The 21,756-nt window shown below is 35.3% G+C and overlaps 1 protein-coding gene across 5 annotated transcripts in view; it reads right to left on the bottom strand.

Moving 5' to 3' along the window:
• The window catches only part of LOC114054137 (piezo-type mechanosensitive ion channel component 2), a 527,965-nt gene that overhangs the window by 85,452 nt on the left and 420,757 nt on the right, over positions 1–21,756 (bottom strand). For all 5 annotated transcript variants that reach the window (XM_027877280.1, XM_027877282.1, XM_027877281.1 and 2 more), the window contains 10 exons: positions 21,324–21,544; positions 19,474–19,634; positions 17,735–17,911; positions 16,937–17,062; positions 15,271–15,471; positions 13,063–13,267; positions 12,801–12,902; positions 10,983–11,148; positions 5,034–5,277; positions 62–158 (listed from right to left, as the gene is read on the bottom strand). In XM_027877280.1, the coding sequence (XP_027733081.1) occupies positions 62–158; positions 5,034–5,277; positions 10,983–11,148; positions 12,801–12,902; positions 13,063–13,267; positions 15,271–15,471; positions 16,937–17,062; positions 17,735–17,911; positions 19,474–19,634; positions 21,324–21,544 (1,700 nt within the window). The remainder of the gene's footprint in view (positions 1–61; positions 159–5,033; positions 5,278–10,982; positions 11,149–12,800; positions 12,903–13,062; positions 13,268–15,270; positions 15,472–16,936; positions 17,063–17,734; positions 17,912–19,473; positions 19,635–21,323; positions 21,545–21,756) is intronic.

Below are 21,756 nucleotides of genomic sequence, written 5' to 3'. Positions count from 1 at the left end.
CCTGCACCTCTCCTACTAGCACCATAACCCCTTTCCCCCCACAAAATAATATAATACTTACGCATTTTGTAGCCTTTGACTGTACAGGCCAGGCTGAAGGCTTGAATCAACCAGCAGCTGTTGTTAACCAAGGACTCAATGTAACCACATGCTCCAATCTGTAAAACAAATGGGAAAAAATGAACACACAGACTATACACCAGTAACAAATGTTCGTTGGTCAGGATACCCAGAAGATTCATGAATTTAATCACAACTGACTGTGGTTCATAATATATGTTACTAAATTAGAGGCAGATACTGCCACTCCGGTCACTCAGCAGTAGTAAGTGGGATGATGAGTGAGGCATAGCTGTTTTCTGAAGAGATTCAGCTCCATGGAGTGGAATGAAGCCAATGAGGGACCATCATTCACAAAAGCTTTTCTACCTTTGCAGAAAAGAAAGTCTGTAGACTTTTTGATAGGTTAAATTTGAATTTGAAATGGCTAACAAGATAAGCATTTCCCTCAACAGAACATATTTTCTCAAACCTAGGATACTGATTTGGTTAGGCTTTTTTATGGAGCAGAAAGAGAAGCCATATTGATTGCCACAGGGAAAAACAAATACATCTGTTCATAAAAAAGAAGCCATAAAACGTGCTTCTTTATAGTCCTCTATGGTCGAGGGTAAATTTTTTTTCATATTATTATTATTCCCTTCCTGGTTTTGAATTCTAGTAAACTTAATAAATAAATAAACTTATTATTTCCTGTTCTTGTCTCATCTTTTCCTGGTTCTGTGATTTCGGTCAGCTTATCAACTATTATGTCAAAGTCTCTCCCTTCAAAGCCTAATTCAGGTATCCTTTACTCCATGAAGGATTCTGTGATCCCCTTCAGCAGGAAGTGATCTTTCTCCCTGTTCAAATTTCTCATAACACTTTGTGGCTCTCCTTTATAATTTATCATTATTTTGCATTATATTTATCATATATCTATGGAAAAAGTCATGCCAGATTACAATCATTTCCTCAAAAAAATGGAATACTAGACTGGTAGATCAGGGGAATGATACAGAACCAATTTGTCTAGATTTCAGTAAAGCATTTGATAAAGTTTAACATGTTATTTTTTTTATAGAAAAGGTCAAAAATGGATTAATGTCCAGTTAGGTGAATTCAGAACTGGTTAAATGGCTATCTCCTAAAATTAATAATTAATGGTTCAATATCATCTTGGAAAGAGGTCATCAGTGGACTGCCTTGGGGAATCTGTGCTAGGTTTTTTATATTTTGCATTTTTGCCAGTGACTTGGATCAATGAATAGATAATAACAATGATAATAACTAACATTTGTATAGTACTTACTCTATGCCAGGCACTGTGATAAGTGCTTTACAATTATTATCTCAATTGATCCTTACAACATTGAAGGTAGGTGCTATTATTATCCCTATTTTCCAGGTGGGAAAATCTAGACAAACAGGGGTTAAGTGACTTACCCAGGGTCACAAAAGTAATAAGGGTCTGAGGCCACATTTGAACTCAGATCTGCCTGACTCTAGTCCTAGCACTCTTTCCACTGAGCCACCTAGATGGCATGCTTATCAAACTTTCAGTTAATGTAAAACTTAGAGAGTTTACATTGAAAAACAGGATTGGTATATAAAAAGATGTCAACACTCTATAATATTGGACTGAATCTAATAAATAACATTTATCCTTGCTCAATTTCAAGTTTTACACTTCAGCTAAAAAATCAGTTTACAAGATTGGAGAGCCATAGCCAAGCAGCAGTTTAACTGAAAAAAAAAAAAGGACTCAAGGATTTTAATAAGATGCTGTTTAAATAAGATAAATAAAATAATATGGTAGACAAAAAAGTGAATGTGATTTTAGGCTCCTTTGAGAAATATAGTATCCAGGACTGTGCATCTAATTCAAGACCTCATTAACAATGGGGAACTCACTACTTCAGAAAGATACTCATTTCATTTTTGGGCAGCTCTAATTGTTATAATTTTTTCCTCATATAAAACTGGAAAACCACATAGGAAGACTTGTGTTTATTCTAACCACCCCCACCCCTTGGATGCTTGTTGCCTGTGTGACATCAGGTAAGTCCTTTTAACTTCCTGGATCTGTTTCCTCATCTACAAAATGATGGGGATGGACTAGAAGGCTCCTAGGTCCCTTCCAAATCTGAATCTTTGATCTTTTGATCTGTGACTAGGGAGATAATGGTTCCATTGTATTCTGTCTTAGTCACACTTTGAGTATTGTTTTCAGTCCTGGATACCATATTTTAGAAAAGTCATTGATAACTTGGAGAGTATTCAAGGAAAGATGACCAGAAGGGTGAATACCATTGTTATATCATAGGAGAATCAGTTGAAAAAACTTAGGATGTTTAAGCTTAGAGAAGATCTAGTGGGAACACGATAGCTTTGTTCAAGTGTTTACGGGCTTATCAGTGTTTCTGCTGATTATTCTAGATGACCTCTGAAGACCCTTCTAGTCATGAAAATTTGTGATTTAAAGCTGTCTGAGAAAAGGAAAAAAATCTTACTCAATCTTTGAAACAGATACATAGAAGGTGTTCCCTTAATTGACTGCAATGAGAATGGGTATTTCTGAAACATTTCTTCTTAAAATTAGGGGCAATGTTGTGCTTTCCAATATATTAATAACAAGTTAAAATTATAAAAAAAAAGTTTACCACATTCAAATAAGCTCAAAATAAAATGCTAACCGTAGACCAAGACTTCTAACAATTGACAATTGAATTTATAGAAACTTAGAGATGGAATAGATTTGTGATCATCTGGCTAAACATATACACAATTAATAAAGCCTCTACAACATCTGGCAACAAGGTGTCACCTAGTCTCTATTTAAAGACCTTTTTATAGTGGAGAACTCATTACCTCAGAAGGCAATCCAATCCACTTTTGAATAGCTTTAATTGTTTGGAAATTTTTCCTCCTATACAAATGAATTGCATCCCCTAGAAATCTATAGATTAGATGTTGATGTTAGATACTGGAATTGAAATAGTGCCAGCACAACCAGCGTCTCCTACTTTCTAGGAATAAGCTCACCCAATTCAGATCTCATTTGTGTAGTAGGAAACCTTAGTAGTAATGAGATAAGGATGACTTAATATTAATTCAAAGGGGTCTTGAGAAATACTTTATTTCTTCCAAAGAATATGTTGTTTCACTTTGGCATGGAGGTAACATAGGGTTAGTTCATAAAGGCTATTCTACTGCAGCACAAACTTTGGAAATTTCTACCAAACTTGAAAGGCTTAGACTATGTATGGGCTCAGGGGCAATCTATATCAGTATTTTTTAAGGACCTGCCAAGCTAATTATAAATAGGCTTATTACCAGAAGGTTTTTCACCAAGTGATACATTTTTTTGTTGTGTTGTTGTCATGATAACCCATAAATTACACAAAATTACTGAACAGTCCTCATCCTGTGTGGCCTTATTCCATATCTGTAGAGCCATTGATGAGTTGAATGGTGGTGGGGAAAAAAGTAAAAAATGTATTAGTAGGACTAATAAAATTCAGTACTTTTCCCTTCATATTCTTTACTTTCAAGTTTTCCTAGAAGCAGTTGTGAGGTCTAAGTGAGATAGTCTGCTTTCTTCACTCCTAGATCCAGCAGTTCATCACTATCATGTCCCTAAGTGCCTTTAAAATGCAATGGTTTTCTGTAGCCTTTTTCCTTTTCCTGCTAGCTACTGTCTTTTTCTCTCATGCACTTAACCCCAACACACTTTCTTCACTAAACGAAGACCTAGGGTTGTAAGAAAGTCCTGAATATGCATTGCCATTATTTTTATTATTGATAAGAATAATGGAAATAATGTGGCCTATTCATAAAATAAATTATGCAGGAAAGTATGAACAGCTACACAGACTTTGATCTTATCATTAACATAATAAGATATATGCCAAAAACAAATCAAATGAGTTTCATAGTTAGATTGCCTAGTGAGCTCATTCCTAAGTAGTTTGGAGGAAGGGAAGACAGGAGAGAAGCTAGCAATCACTGCATCATCATCCCTCTAATGTACAATCAGTTACATACTGACATGTAAGTAAACTACTCCCTTATAGCAATTGATTTTTGAGTTAGGGTCATTATTTGGAAAAGTGTTAACCCTTTGAGCCCATGAGAGGATCATTTTTAAGCTTGTGGAGAAGTAAATAACTCAATAGTATGTTTATAGTCTAAAAAATACCTTTATATCATTCCCATTACTACCAGGGAGTAATTGAATTTTCCAATACTTCAAGAGATACACTTACCTTCAAATTTAAGATTAGTATTTTTCCCATCTGAATATTAAAGCATATTCATCAATCAAAAAAAAAAACCCATCAAACCACACTAATGGGCCAGCCTACTCTATTTTTGCTTTTGGCTTGGTATCGCGTGTTCGAGGCCAAGCTGTTTTCAGTGTTTCTGTTTCTCCCTCCTTCCATACAAAAGATGATGTATGTACATCCTTACATGCTTTTTAATAGCTTGTCTCATACTGTTTCCATCACATAATAAGGGAAGAAAATTTAATACTCTCATAGTTCTCTAAGAAAGATCAACATTTCTAAGCCAAAAAAAAATCACACCTGCTAAATTCAGGGACTCTTCCATTCTAGAAGACGAGGAAATACTAATACACAGGGGCACAATATCACTTTTTTGCAAGATAGATATTTATAGCATTAGATTTAGTTGTATCAGTTGTGAATATTTTTAAAAGAAATACCTCACAACTCATTTCTATAAGTGCATTTCCATGTGTTTCACAATCATGGACTGGCTCTACTTATTTAATACAGAAAAACAAGTAAAATAAATAGTCATTGGGACACCAAATTGGCAGCATCTGAACAAACTGCCACAAGATCTTGGGTTTTTCTGAGAACAATATGATGCAGCAAAGGGCTTTTAATAACCACTGAATGGATTGTTTACTCTTAACAAATAAACCACAAATGTGTTATGGGCTGAACTACAACAGTGCCACTTACTGACAGTATATTTTTCATTGTAATCACAAAAACATTGTACGCAATCAGCCAGTCCCAATAGCGGAGGATGCTTTTGATGGGTTTCAACAGCAAATCTCCCCCAAACAGCAGGAAATAGAAACAGGCCACCAAATAACCCATGCAGAATATGCTGATCCTAGTGGTTCCAGTAATGAAGATGATTGTAAGAACAAACCAGAAGAGATAACTAAAGATAACCACTTTGTACATGTCCAAGTAAGACCTGCAACACAAAAACAGGACAATGAAAGAAGAGTCAGCAAAGTTCTACCTCAGGGCGATAAAATCATATTCACCATTTTGCTGTGAACAAATTTTTCATCAACTTTTAAAAAATAATAAAACTCTATGGTTAGCTCAAATAACCAAAGTCCCGTCTTGTCCTCTCTTAAGATAGTTTAGTGACTTTGCAAGGGAAGGACTTCTACTATTCAGCTGTCTTATCTGCAACAATAAATTGGATGCTTACATTGTTGTTTTTTGTGACTTCTTTTGCCTTTGCATTGGTTGTAGGTCTCTAAAAGAATGATTCAAATTTTCTTTGATGGATAATCTGAAAATGTTAGATTAAAATGTATTTCTATTGTCTACACAAGCTCATCTAGGGGCTAAATGCAGAGATTTTTAATAAAGGCACATAGAAAAATCACAATGGTACTTCCATTCACCTTCAAATGCCTGAAATTTTCTTTGAAAGCTTCATTATTTTTTTCCCTTAATAGCATTTTTTCCAATTACATGTAAAAATAGTTTTCAACATTCATTTCTGTGAAATTTTGAGTTCCAAATTTTTCTCCTTCTCTTCCTTCCCTCCTCCCTTCCCAAGACAGCAAGCAATATGATATTGGTTATACATATTGTTTGGTTGTTTTCCTTGTATCTCAAAGAGGACCAAAATGACATTGCTATGCTAGCATCAAGTTTCAGTGTGGCTGATCAGACCAATACAAGCTTGGGTGGATTCTGTAACTTTGTGCATCTTGCATTTCTTTTGAGCTATTTCAATTTTGCTTTGCTCATAGAGCACAGCACCTTCTCTGATGTAGGCATGCAATGCTAAGCAGTCCTGTGCCAGTGTCCCCTATGTCACACAATCAATTCCAAAGTTCTTAAGAGGGACCTTGAGAGTGTTCTTGTATCACTTCTTCTGACCACCATGTCAATGCATGCCCTGTGTGAGTTCTCCATAAAAGTCTTTTTGGTAAGTGTACATTTTACATTTGAACAATGTGGCCAGCCCTTCAGAGTTGTGCTTTGTTAAATATATTTCCACATTAGTCATGTAGTGAAAGAAAAATCAGAACAAAAGGGAAAAAACCACAAAAAAGAAAAAACGAAAAACAAAAATACATTGAAAACCGTATGCTGCGATATGCATTCAGACTCTATAGTTCTTTATCTGGATGTGGTTAGCATTTTCTATATGAGTCTTTTGGAATTGTCTTGGATCATTGTATTGCTGAGAAGAGTGAAGTCTATCATATTTAATCATCGAACAATGTTGTTATTACTGTGTATGGTGTTCTCTTGGTTCTGCTCACTTCACTCAGCATCAGTTTATGTAAGTCTTTTCAGGTTTTTCTGAAATCTGCCTGCTCATTATTTCTTATAGCACAACAGTATTCCATTGCATTCATATGACACAACTTGTTCAGCTAGTTCCCAATTGATAGGGAAAGCCTCCTTTTTGCATGGCTAAGACAATTTTATCTGGTTCCCTTTGAAAGGGAAACCTTTTTTTTTCAAGGAAAATTGGGAAGGTGTCCTACTATTTCTGTGCTCTGGTACCCATCTACTGGTTTTTGAGAAAGTCACAGGCGCTCTAAAGAATTCTCCTGATAGGGAAGTGGGGGGAGGTGGGAAGTATGTTTAACCCTTGCTCCATTAGATTTTTTCAGACTGAATGAAGCTAGTCTTCCATCTCTGGCTCCATATGGAATTTGTCTAAATTCTCCTGGTACCACTCTGGCTTCTGGAACTATAAACAGCTACCTCACATATTCTCCACCAGACTATGCATGACCCCATTTATTAAGAGATAGAGAATTGGTCCCTGCCTGAAATTCCTATCTTCCATCATTTAGCTGAGGGCTTGAATTCCTATTATTAAGCAAATACTACTGAGACTAACACTAGTTGTTAGTTTTAACACTAAACTCTTATCATCCACTGACTAACAACACACTGAAAATGCAGTCAGTCAACTTGAGAGAAGAAGAGAACAGCTTGTGAAAATGAGGGGCTTTGGAGGGTGCAAGCATTTATGCCCTGCCAGATGTTGGGGGAAGCATGGAGATGGCAGAGCAAGAGAGGGCATATAATTTGTAGGTTGGTAGGGTCAGATAATTTTATTAAGAGGTAGAGTGTCAAAATAGAGAGCTGGCTTGAAGGTAGGAAAACCTACATTCAAGATCCATTTCTAACTCATACTGGCTTTATAACCCTAAGCAAATCACTTAATATCTCAGAGACAAGTAACTTTCTAAGACTGTAAGTCTGTGAATTGCAAAGAAGGTGCCAACTTACATTAGTAGAGAGCAATGTTCTCTCTAATTTTTTTTTTTTTTACTGTTGGTGGTTTTTTACTGCTCTGAGCAGAAAATTTTTATAAGATCTGACTACTGCTTGGTGCTTTAAAAAGATCACATGACCAATCCAATGTCAGCTAATAAACGAATTAGAATAGTAGAACATCAGGAAAGGAAAAACAGCTGTGTAAATAATGACCTAAAACCAGCAGTGTTTTCAAAAGAATATTTCAACAACTCAGTATGGGTGGAAGCAAGACTGCCATGTACCCACTTAGCTTAGACAACACATTGGGAGAGGGGATTTTCTCACCTGGGAATTCCCTACACCAGTGAAATCAAACTGTATCCTCTGTTTGGCTTTCATTCACTTCACAATCTGATCTTTTCCTACCTTTTTGGCCTTCTTAAACTTTAGGACTCTCCATGTACTCTGTAATCTTTAATCTAATGACACTTTCATCACATATTTCAAGACACAATTTCTCAAATCCATACCTTATCAGTGGCTCTCTTCCATGCCTTGAATGCTCTCTTTCTCCTCTCTACCTTGTAGCTTCTCTGGCATCCTTCAGGATTCAGCTCAAATCTTACTTTCCCCAAGAAATATTTCCTACTAGTTTTCTCCTCCAGTTTAATCCCCTCACCAGTAGTGCCTCCTCTGAGGTTACCTTCCGTTTGTATGATACATATATTGTATGCATATTAGTTGCTGTCATGTTTTCTCCCTATTAGAATTTCAGTATGACAGCATGGAATTTTTTTTCTTGCCCATTTTTGTATTCCTAATGCTTAGCACAGTACTTAACTTATTTCTTATTGTTCGGTCATTTCAGTCGTGTCCAACTCTTCCTAACCCCATTTGGGGTTTGACATTTCCTCTCCAGCTCATTTTGCAAATGAGGAAAACTGAGGCAAATAGTGTTAAGTGACTTGTTCCGGGTCACACAGCTAATAAGTGTCTAAGATTGTATTTGAACTGAAGTCTTTCTGACTCTAGGCTCAGTGCTCTATCCAATGAGCCACCTAGCCATCCCAATTAACACATAGAAAATACTCAATAGATGCTTGTAGACTTAAAAAGTACCTTATTTTGAAGAGGGCCATGGGATGTAGCTTTAAGTGGGTGCATGATATACTCTTTTGACTTTAACTGTCAGGTGCCATTCATTGAAAATTAGGTGCATAAAAATATAAAAAGACAAAGACTTGTGTACCCTTTATTTTATTGTATATATCTATGTTTAGTAGTTGTTGTACAAAGCTAAGTAACTTCACTGGGTATAAGCATCAATCCACTTATGTCTAGTATATTTTCTGTGCAGTCTAAACACTTGAGAAATGACTACTGGTAATCCTTTATTTGTGGAACTATATTTTTTTTCTTTCCTTGAAGAAGGAATGCCAAGTCGAGATTTAAATCTTTAAGTAAGCCCTAGCAATTTTTATTTCTTCTGCTTTTCAGTCAGCTTCTCTTGAGGTAGAGTGCTTTGAGTAAGGTACAGGAGTGTTCCTGCTCATGAGTCTACCATCTTAACTCAGCATTTTCCATTACAGTATATTCCTATAGCAATTACACATTTCCATAGTCTTTTGAAAGTTAACAAATATTTTCTTCACAACTACCTGGTAAGGTAGGCAGGGGTGAGTATCATTTCTGTCATTCTATATAGAAGGAAACTGGGACACAGAGAGAAGAGGACTTGCCCCAGGAGGGCCTTCAACTTGCAAACTAGTTCAGAGTTTTCTTTAGGGTTGTTGTGACTAAAAAATACATCAAAATGGGCAGCTAGGTGGTGCAATAGATGGAGCTCTGGCCTTGGAGTCAGGAGGACCTGAGTTCAAATCCAGTCTCAGACACATGACACTTACTAGCTGTGTGACCCTGGACAAGTCACTTCTTAACTCTGATTGCCTCACCGAAAAGAAAAGAAAATACAACAAAACAAAACAAAACAAAACAAAAAAACCATCAACAGGTCCAAGTTCCAAGCCCATTATACCAAGAATGTTTTGATTCTAGATAAAATGATTCCAATAAAAGAAATTCTGCCCAGATAATGGCCTCTCTTCTTAAGAGAGGAAATAGTCTTATCAAAAAACATAATGAGGAAGTTTGGTCATACATCTCTCCACTAGCAAATCTAGTCATAGAGATCAGGGTCAGCCTAACTACTCTCTTCTCACATAGAATTGTCATGCTTATTTGGCAGATGGAAAAGTGATACCAAAAGAAATTAAGAAACTAGTTGAAGATTATAGATGAGTCAAAGCAGAGGAAGAATTACAATGAACGGGTTTATCTATAAAGTAACTGAGTCATTTTGCCTTATTGAGGTCTATCTTTACCACATGATGTATGAACCTGGGTGTTATTTGTCTCTCCTTTACTCAATTTTCTCTCCTGTAACACGAGTGGCTAAGTGGTACAGTGGATACAGTTCTAGGCCTGGAGTCAGGAAGACCTGAGGTCAAATTCAACCTTAGACACTTATTAGCTGTGAGATCCTGGGCAAGTCACCTAACACCTCTTTGTCTTAGTTTCCTTATCTGTAAAATGAGCTGGAGAAGGAAATAGCAAACCACTCCATCATCTTTGCTAAGAAAACCCCAAATAGAGTCAGGAGTCAGACATGACTGAAACAGCTGAACAAAAGAGGTGAATAATAATACTTGCACTGCTTATCTTACAGGGCTTTTGTGCAGACCTAGTTAGCTAATGTATGCAAAATACATATTAATTAGCAATGTGCTGGTAATTGTTTAACAACTGTGTCTCACCCTCAAAATGTATCATTGATATACTTTTAAATTTTCATTACTAACATCTTCTCCATCTCTTTCTTAAGTCTAGACAACAAAAGAATTAATCAAGCCCTGATTTGTAGTTTATCAATTTCCATACTGTAAATGCTCACACTGAAAATTTAAAAATGGTCTCATGTAAGCCAGTTCAAGCTGACTCTAGTTCACTATTGTTTCTAATCATGTTGTTGTTATTGTTGAGTTGTTTTTCAGTCGTGTCTTACTCTTTGTGACTCCATTTGAGGTTTTCTCGGCAAAGACAACTGAATGGTTTGCCATTTCCTTTTCCATCTCTTTCTATAGATGAGGAAACTGAGGCAAACAGGGTTTAGTGACTTGCCCAGGGTCACAAAGCTGGCTGGATTTCAACTCAGAAAGATGAGTCTTCCTGACTCGAGGCTTGGCACTCTACCCACTGTACCTCCTGGTTGCCTCTGTTTGTAATCATAAAGCATATTAAAAGCCAGAGTGAATATTATTTAGATTCACTGTAAAGTGTATCTTACCCACTATTGTAAACATCACAATTTTAGGACAGAGGAAAGTAAAAATCATACCCTAAAGTTATTCCCAAGGAATTAAACATAATCTTTACCGGCAGTGAATGAAATCTGGCACAGGGTTATGCTGGCTAAAAGATGCTGCATCAAGGCTCATACAGATTTCCACATTATCCCCAGCCATGATCCGTACTGCAGCTTTGTTTTCATCCTCAAAAGTTTGCCGTTGTAAGGAGGCACACAGCAGCAGCATGAAGTCATCTGGCAAGATAGTATTTTAAGAGTGAAAGTGTGAGTTATTCATTTATATTTATGGGCAGTGGCACTGTACGTAGTCGGGAAAGAGAGCGATCTTTACTCAGTATGTGCAATCCCTAATTTGTGAATGGGCTGTACTAGAGAACTGCCTACTTAGAAGTCAGCAAACATCTTTCTATAAAAATGTGTGATAGACAGGTTCCCAAGCCATGGCTCTTTAGGGTTAAATGGATCTGGGATCAGATACATTTGATCTTCTCTCCGACTATACAAATCACAACCCATCCATGGCTAAATAGTCCACTAAATAGACCAGGTCATAGCAGAATAAAATATTATAAATGTTGCTCGAGTTAGGAGTGGACTTGATGTTGCCTAGTCTAATGTCTAATTTTATAGTTAAGGAAACTTAGACCCAGAGAAATGATTTGACTTGCCCAAAGTCACACAGATAACAAAGTGACAGGTCTGGTTTGGAATCAAAGATCCACTAACTAGAAACCCAACATTCTTTCCACTGCATCAAGCCATGCTCTTTAACTACCTTTCAACTATATCTAAAACCACTTAAAATATGTTTCCTATAATAAAAAGCATTCTGCCTTCAAATTATGATGGCTAGGAAGCTATCTCTTATGGCTGAATAGTTCTTTAGTTTGTAAATTTTTTATATTTCCATAAGAGAAAAGTAGAATTCTAGGTCAATAAATCTCTGGACATTCTGAATAAGGGACCAGGAAAAATGACTTTGGGGGATAAGGTTAAAAAAGGGCTCCAAACTTGGATTCTTTAGGCATTTGTGTATGTAATAAGATCATATTTAGGTTCACATGTGTAGCTTTTATACTGGTGGTTTTCTGTATTAATTAGGACTTCAAAAATCATGTAATAGACTATTGATTAAATTTTAATTAAAATATTTTATGGACATTTTAATAAGTGTATTTATATGTTCTCTACATATACAGATAGGAATATCTCCATATTCATATGTATGTTTATCTATATACTTTCCCCCTTTTTTATTAATTTGTAAGAGCATTCTATGAACAATATTCTTTCCTTATCTCCTTTCTATTTCGGATTTCTTTTGTTTGTTGGTGTAAACTACAGGAACCACTCAAATTTGGTTGCGATGTTAAAAGACATAACTATATTTGCTGAAACATGCTTGAGGGAACGTTACCATAACTGCTTGGACTAATTAAAGCAGATTCACTTTTCAGCAACACTAGCACTTTAATTACATAATTCTGTTTTACAAAACTTAAACTGATATCAATGGTTAATGGTTAAAAAAATATTCTAAAGGATTAGGAGGTCTTTTAAAGAGTAAGGAAAGAAAAAAACTAATTATGCAAGTAACCAGGCATTTTAAAGATTCTAAGACTTTTTTTTTTGACAAAGCATTAGGGTTGGTAGAAACATGATCTTTTAAAAACATTCATTGGATAAAACCCAAAAGAATGGTTTTAATTTTAGAACTTTTCTCTTGGAGATCCTAGACCCATCAAACAAGTCTGTTTCTGTGAAATGGACAAAGTTGATAATGCAGAGTTAATTAAAGGCTATGTTTCCTATTGTAGAGTAAATGGCTAGTATAAAACTGAAACCTAGCAATTCAGGTCATATGGCTCTGGGGCTAAAATACTTACAGACAAGAAAAACTGGGTTGGGCCGTACAATGAAATCTGGAAAATATAACCACTTTATGATGTTGTTGTCAAATCTGGCACCATGATATCTCCACGGATAATCTGCAAAGAATGTTGGGAGGACAGTAGGGAAGGAAGTAAGAAAAAAAAAGTGCCACAATGAATATGTTATAATTCTCCAGTTCCCTACTCCAGAAGCATCTCAAGAATCATCAACAGTTTATCATCAAAGCAAATAACTCTTCAGGAAGGAATTCCTCACCTCTACAAGGAGCAGGTGGAATGCCAATACACACGAAGTACTGGAATGTGATGATGCATGCCAGAAAGCAGCAGTATTTTGGCCAGATCTCTGCAATAGCTTTTCTTCTTCGCCGATATAATACAGCAATTAACCAACAGGCATGAATCATAGCATAAAAATCCATTCTCTGGCCAATTACATTGACTGACATTAGGAAACAGGTCTGTGAAAGAATGAGAGGCAAAAGAACATGTAATGTGGAAGGAATCATAGGAATGCTTTGCAGAAGGCTACTCCGAATGGGGTGGCAGTAGATGGTAATTATTTGTGTTACAGAGTGCCTTATAAAAAAATATGTACTGCATTTCCTCTTTTCTCTGTCTCATATGGAATCTCTGAGGCCATTATCAGAGATATTTGCTGCAAAATTTCCCCCATTTTTCTGCTTTCCTTATTATTTTGGTTGCATTGGTTTTGTTTGTACAAAAACTTTTAAAATTTATAAATAAAAATGATCTATTTTATATTTTGCAATACTCTCTATATCTTCTTTGGTCCTAAATTCTTCCCTTATCCATAAATCTGACAGATAAACTATTTCAGGCTCTCTTAATTTGCTTACAGCATCACCCTTTATGTGTAAATCATGTACCCATTTTGACCATATCTTGCTATATGGAGTGAGATATTGGTCTATATCTTGCTTCTGCCATGCTGTTTTCTTGTTTTCCCAGAAGTTTTTGTCAAAGAATGAGTTTTTGTTCCAAAAACTTGGACCCTTGGGTTTATTTTATACTAGATTACTATTGTCATTTACTATAATGTAATTTGTACCTAATCTATTCCACTGATTCACCACTCTATTTTGTAGCCATTACCAGATTGTTTTGATAATTATCACTTTATAATATAGTTTGAGATCTAGTATAGCTAGACCACCTTCTTTCACATTTTTTTCATTTATTCTCTTGAGCTTTTGTTCTTCCAGATGACTTTTGTTATTATTTTTTTAGCTCTATAAAATAATTTCTGATAGTATGATTGGTATGGCACTGAATAAATAGATTAATTTAGGTAGAATTGTCATTTTTATTATATTGGCTCAGTCTACCCATGAGCAATTTATTCCTATGCTCTCTAGTGTTTTTAATAGGAATGGATCCTGTATTTTGTCAAAAGCTTTTTCTGCATCAATTGAGATAATCATGTGATTTCTGTTAATTTTGTAATTGATATGGTCAATCATGCTGGTTAGCTGAAGATGTGTAAATGGCATTCTTCCTGTTTTGGTTTTCCTTTTCAGTTTTCCTCTACATATTACTTCTAAGTACAGAGAATGTATCTCTGTACCACAGGGTAGTTCCCAATGTCTTCTACCAAAATCAAAGATAGTTTGTGCACTGTTATGAAGAGTTAAATCTAGAAAGGTTTTGTTTTGGGAAAAGATGGTATTTTCAATAATTTCTTTAAAGCTTAAAGTCATGAGTTTGTAAATTCCTTTAAGAAAATGACTGTTGATTTTTTACCTTTTTATTAACAGAGCCTAGCACAGTGACTTGCACATACTAGGTGTTTATTAAATATTGAATTGAAACTGGCTAAAGAAAACGGAGACAAGAAAAGATAAAGTTACATTGCTAGAGTAAAATGAACTTGCTGGGAGCATGCTGTAGTATTTAGCTCAGTGAATAGAGAGGGCTAAAAAAAATAAATTTTACTCATTCAGAAGTGGACTGCTCTAGGTCAGGCTCTCCTGTTGCTCCCATCCTAAATATGTTTGGAGAACCTTAAGTATTTGGTAAAGGAGACTTAGAAGGTATATCAATTTTATAATAGTCATAAAACATAAAAGGTCACAGGTAGGACTGAATCAACTGGAGCTTACAAGTTCTTATTATATTGTTTTGTGTTGTATCATGTTGTATTGCATACGTTGTTTGTATTGTACAATATAATACTATATTATATTAATTATATTATGTTATATTTAGTGTTGTGCTAGGAACCATGTTGGATATAAGAGGAGAAAAGTTGTCATTGACCTTGAGAAGCTTACAATCTGGTTTAAAAATCATCTTAATCCTAAGTGTATGAGTCAGAATCTCATTCTAGGCAATAAAGTCATCTACATACATGAATGTTGGAAATTTAAATTTTCATATATATTACAAAATACAGTCTACCAGGTAGTTACCAAAAATAAAAGTTTGGTCTAAGGGACCTTACCTCCAACCCAAACTTGTAGAAAAAGTAGTTTATGAAATACTTGGCACAACTGATGAGTCCATTGTCCAGATGCAATCTTGTAATGTCATGAAAAATGGTTTTAGACACAGGTGCTGTAAGATTATTTCTACATCTATAATATTCCTGATGGCGGTAAATAGTTACTTCAAAGGCCAGAATAGCTAGCATCAATAGATTATTCTATAAAGTGAGAAAAAGATGTTATAAGAGAAGAGCAAAATTTTATGCCTTGATAATCTTAAAGAAATCCTTAAAATAGACAGTATTATTTCATTCTATCTGAAGACAAAAAATGCCCTGGGCCTGGTTATATTCTGGTTATATAATAATAAATATGAAAATATTTATAATAATAATAGCCAAAATTTACATAGTGCTTACTGATTTGTGAAACACTTTATATACCTTATCTTGTTTGAGCCTTATAATTCTCCTGTGGGTAGGTACTAGACATTATTATCCACTTTTACAAATAGGGAAACTGAGATTCAGAAAAGTTAAGTAACTTGCCTTTGGTCACACAGTTAATAAGTACTAAGAGTAGGATTTGAAATCAAGTCTTCTTGACTTCAAAGCCAATGGTTTTTCCACTGCTTATATACAGTAAGATTAAGATATACTATAGACTGGCATAGCATTATATATTATGGAAAGATACATTTATTTCCTATGTTTTATTACAACTAAAATTTAATTATTCTCTCCAAGTAGGTTATGACAATTCCTATGATGCAATTCATTAGATAGAACTTTGGAGGGAGAAGAAAGTTCTTCTGGTCTCTCCTCATACTTAGAAAATCAAAATAATGGAACATATTACCCAAGATAACATATAGATACACCACCATCTTGGGGTCAACATTGTCTGGAACTAAAAGTTTGAAAAGTTACATTTCAAACCGAGTATATACTGTGTCAAGCTGATTAACCTGAAGCACAAAGGGTAAGGGAAATCCACTATTTGGAGGGGAAATTTTGTTAATTCTTCAAATATAGCTAATGATAGCTGAGAAGCATGAGATCTATCATTTACAGAGAATAGACTAAAACTGCAATCAGAGTTTATTTTCATCTAACATGATACTTCAGCATAGTCTGCTATGCAAACAAAAGTTAGATAATACAGTACTAAAGGAATAGGGGCTCAAATTAGTTAATGCATTAAATTATTTTTTTAAAAATTGCATAATACTTAGTTTAAGTGTTATAGAATTTTCTTTCCTTTTTAAATTGCACTGTAAATATACTGTTGGTTAAGGAGAAAAGTGTTTATGTTGTCTAAAATAATAAAAATGCCACAATACTTAGAATGTATTATATATATATATATGTATTAATCTTATTATGACTGATACTGTCTGATGAATAATGTTACTTTTTATGCTTCTAAACCACAGTAAGACAAAGCATATACCTTTGAGTAAACCAAACCTGAGTTTATGGAGAATGGATTGATTATTTGACTCAAAGGTAACCAAAATGGCAAATGGTAATCCATGGTTATCAGCTGAGTTACACTGAGATATTAACATATTTGCTACAGACTATTGTAATATTTCAAATTTCATATCAACAAATTTAACAAAGAAAAGGAAACATTTTCAAACAATGATGCAGATCAAATCAAGGAAGTTAAAACAGTTACCCTGAGGTATACAAGCAATGGAAAAGATTTTCTCAGTCCAACCCACTCTGATGGATCAATGGGACCGCTGTAGAGCATGGATGTGTTCAAATGTGTTAAATTTATATTTGTTTGATTTTCATTTGGCTGAAATGAAGAAGGGATAACATCTCTTACTGTTAGGAAAAACAATTAGTGGCAAGTAGGGAAGGAGAGCAGCTACATTCACATCATTAATTTATATCATTCATCTATGGGAAGATATCTTTCCAAGATTACAATGAAGGGTAGATATGAGCACTGAAGATAGGATTGGGCTATATGTAGTCTAAGAATTCAGCACTTCTTAAACTGTATGTTTATGACCCCATATGGGGTCATGAAAAATTTGGCAATGGAAAAAAGATTTCTGAATGTGCAATGACCAAATTAATTAAAAATCAAATGTGTAATGAATCTGAGGAGTTTCTAGCAGCCCTTGCTCATGTTTCATCAGGCAACTTCACTGTAGCCTTGGGTTCTGAACACAAAGCCTTCACACTTTGTACCAAGCATGCCCTTAGGCCATGCAACACCAAGGAAAACTTTGGAAACATGAAAAGGGGTTGCAATTGGAAAAAGTTTAAGAGGCCCTGGAAGGTGAGGGACTCCAAGAAACAAGATATAATTCTCTTGTAGCTCCCACAAATTAAGAGCTGTCTCCAAAATGTGGAGTGTGGAATTTTCTTAGAAATGCTTCCCCAACCTTCCCCCAAAATAGTTTCCCCCAAAGTGAATTTCCCCAAAATATATTTAAGATTTCCCATCAGGGTGGCTCACCCAAGTACAATTAACAGAAAATTTGGCAGGATCAATGGTGGTAAGCTGGTATAACATCTTGCAGACAATAATCACACATGTCCAGACAGTGCAGATGCTTGAAGCCAGACGGCGTAGTTGGGCATATGGCAGAGCAAAAGCCCAAGAAATCAAAAATACATAGTTGAAGACAGACACCTAAGAATATAAAATCAGAAGATGGAGAGAGAGAGAAAAGATATTGTAGAAGGTATAGAAAAAAATGGAGACATTTTTAGTACTCTGTCAGTTTGAACAGTTCCCTTTGTGAAATTCAAAGACTTAAAACATCATCACAATATCGTGTTCCATAAGGAGAATATTCATACAATGTTAGTCCAGAGATAGTTAAATATTAAATCATCTTTCAAGTACCCAGTCTTCAGAACAGAGCACCCATGCTCAGTGCCCCGGTGACAATAATGCTTTATATCAATTTAATCACTGACAAGGGATTTGTTAAGTATCTCTTATGACCTAGTCCCTTATAGGGGCACAATATAGATCTGAATGAACATTCACTACTCATCTCATCAGGAGACCACTGAAAAAAACCAATCAATTGGTAGGATTATCAAAACCACCTCTAAATGACTTTTCCCCCTTTTCTAGAATCTGACCCTAGAGTTCTTGTATGTATATTTGGGGAGTGGGAGTGAGAGGCTATGGTTGATTTAGTTTTGTTTGGTATGTTTTAAGATTGCCTAAATCTGACATTCGATGTGACCAAAAGTACTAGGTCCTCTTTTTAACATCAAGAAAACAGAAAACACAGAAATTCACATTACTCCTATATAAGAACAGTTTTTTTTTAGTTTCAAGAGAATCTTCATTCTATGTATGATTTTACCAATTTTGTTTCAGTTCTCATATCATTTGTAGACAAATTCTTTTTTAAAGATTCATATAGACTATGCTACAAGCCAATTTTACCTTGTAAACTGAAAATTTTTATGTTTAATACAAACATTTCCTGCCTATCCTCAGCTTAAAACAATGATTAAGGAGATAATAGGATTCTGCCTAATTTTATGTTTCATATAGCATCTGGAATATTGTTAGGACTCAGGAAATGTTCATTTATAACAGTGAAATACGTTAGAGTAACTAATTGACTTCCTCTTTTCTAAGCCATTGATAAAAAAATTGAAAATAACAGAAACTCTACTAGAAACTTCAGGTCTGCAACGCTCCACAAATCTTTGGGTCTGGTCATTCAACTAGTTTTTAATCAGCCTAACTTGATGGTAAAAAGTGGAGAATCCTGATAATGATAGTAATAAAAGGTCAGATTTGTACAGCATCTTTTAGTCTACAAAGTGCTTACCTCACAACATTGGTATATAATATAGATCACTCCTATTTGCAGGTGAGGAAGCTGATGGTTAGAGATATAAAGTAATTTGCCCATAAGCACCTGCCTAGCCAGAATTGGAACCAGGAACTAAACTAAGGTGTTCTGAACTCCTAGGCCAGAACTCTTCCCTCATACTAGAAAAAATGATGAAGGAATTCATGGGGCAACTCAACTTCAATGCACTCTCCAAAAGACAAATAGCTTTTGTGACTGATGCACAAAGGAAGAACTAACATATTCCAATAATTCTGACTATTGTTTTTTCAAGTAGGAAGATAGTGAATACAAAGGCTATGGGAGACCATGATAAACACACAAGATCATCAGCAGCTAAGCTCAATTTGAGAATCAAATGTATACTTGCCTCTTTTACTGTTACCCAGATGATATATGATGAAACAATTTTGATGATGTGCAATTCCAAAATCCACCACATGAAAACCTGCAGCTTGTGAAAGTACTCCAGGAATTTTAAGAATAGTACTGTGAGGCGGTCAATTACTAGATGCCATTTGTTTCTTAAATCTGCAAAATAGTAAGGTGACCTGAGAGAATGAAGAATTCTTTGATTTATACATTAGTGCTCTATAGTTAGTGATCTTTAGTCTAACTTTGACAATGAAAAGGTAAGTAGAAAATGAATAGTGAAAGATTCTTTGGCTTTATTCAGCAAGCTTTCAACACTTATTATGTGATGGCCACTGTGCTAGGTGCTGAAATAAGCCCTGACTTCAGGGGGCTTTTATTTTATTGGAGAAGAAGGAAAGGATATGCATGTTACAAATAAAATGAAATATATACAAAGTAATTACTGGAGAGAAAGTACTAGCAACCCAGTGGGGAAGCAGCACTCAAATTAATCATTGAAGGAAATGAGGGATTCTTACATTTGTACAGAGCTTTTTTTAATCTTTTTTCTTTTTTTAGGCAATTGGGATTAAGTTACTTGCCTAGAGTCTAATTTCAAGTGTTTGATCTGAGGCCAGATTTGAACTCAGGTCCTCCTGACTTCAGAGCTGGTCTTCTATCCACTACGCCACCTAGCTGCCCCGAAATGAGGGTTTCTAAGAGGCAGAGGAGGAAGTGTGTTCCAGGCACAGCGACAGAAGATTTTTAATGGAGAATTAAAAAAAAAAGCAACAGACCAGTTAAGCCTGAACATAAAGTGGGTGAAGGAAAGTAATATGGTATAGACTTGATTAGAATTGTAGCCAGATATCTAAGGACTTTAAATGCCAAAAAGAGGAGTTCATATTTTATTCTATTCATCTATTGTAATCAATAAAACAAAGTGAATGCTGTATCTTTTCCTAGTCAGCTCTAAGGACTGTAACTATTTGGTCTAAAACCATGATAAAGATTGCCATATTGGTGTAGAAGATGAAAATAATGTAGGAAAATTCCCTGAGAGAATATGGCATAACAAAGTTTTAAATCTGTCCATTAAGTTAGTATTGTACAGAGCTTTGACTTTTTTTTTCTCTCAAATACCATCTGACAAATGGGCGTCTTAGAGGAGTACTTTAAAAAAAGTTCACTAGACATCATACTAGAGTAGAAAATGTTTTGTGCTACTACATTCCTGTTTATATGCTGCTGTTGTTCAGTCACTTTTCAATTGTGTCTGACTCTTCATGACCCCATTTGGGGTTTTCTTGGCAAAGATACTGCAGTGGCTTGCCATTTCCTTCTCCACCTCATTTTGCAGATGAGGAAACTGAGACAAACAGGATTAAGTGACTGGTCCAGGGTCACAGAGCTAGTAAGTGTCTGAGGCCAGATTTGAACTCAGGAAGATGAGTCTTCCTGATTCTACGCCCAAGACTCTATCTACTGTATCACCTACCTGCCCTGGCTGTCTATGTAGAAGTAAAAATAAATTTAATTCAGTGAAAAAAAAGCAAGTACATTGGTTATAAGGTATAATTTAACATACCACTACATAATGGCTCTGTGGAACATTCTGATTTTTGTGTTCAATCTATTTGATAACTATGTTTGATCTGCCCTTTGACGGACCTGGAACAACTGATACTTGAGAACTTTTAAACATTTTCCCCTTGCATACCTTCTATTCATAGTTAGAAATAAAATTGTTAGAGAAATATTGAACTTTATAAGCCAAGATTACAGTAACTTCATTTTAATAAAAGTTGCCAAGATGAATAGCTTTCCCCTTTGAAGTCAGTCAACTGTTAGCTGTACATAAACTACCTGAAGTTTCTTCTTCTTCCTCGGATTCCTCCTCTCCATCTTCATCTTCCTCTTCCTCATCTTCACTGTCTTTTCTATCCTCACCTTTTTCCTCTTCCTCATAGTACTCTTCTGTCTTCTCCTGACCATCCTCTTCAAGCTTCTTCATTGCCTCCTTTTCCATGCTTGCAGTCAGATTCATCATGGCGAGGTCTGGAAGGCTTCCTTCTGGATTCGCCAGTCTGTTGGCAGATAATGACCAAGTAAACAGAGGAAATGGCATAATGAGCGATCTGAATGTGGGGGCAAGCAAAATGAATATAAAACCAAAGCAAAAACTTAATGCACGTACAAATGCCTTTCAACTGATGAATGTTAACCTCTTTTCTTTCTTTTTTTAAAGCACTTTCTAAAAACAAACTGCAAACTAAATTGGGTTGAGTTAGTTTTTCTA

The sequence above is a fragment of the Vombatus ursinus genome, unplaced genomic scaffold (assembly GCF_900497805.2).
Source record: "Vombatus ursinus unplaced genomic scaffold, bare-nosed wombat genome assembly UNPS02014812.1, whole genome shotgun sequence".
NCBI classification, from domain to species: domain Eukaryota; kingdom Metazoa; phylum Chordata; class Mammalia; order Diprotodontia; family Vombatidae; genus Vombatus; species Vombatus ursinus.
Note: the sequence above shows the minus strand (reverse complement) of the source record. Positions and strands in the feature narration are given on the sequence as shown.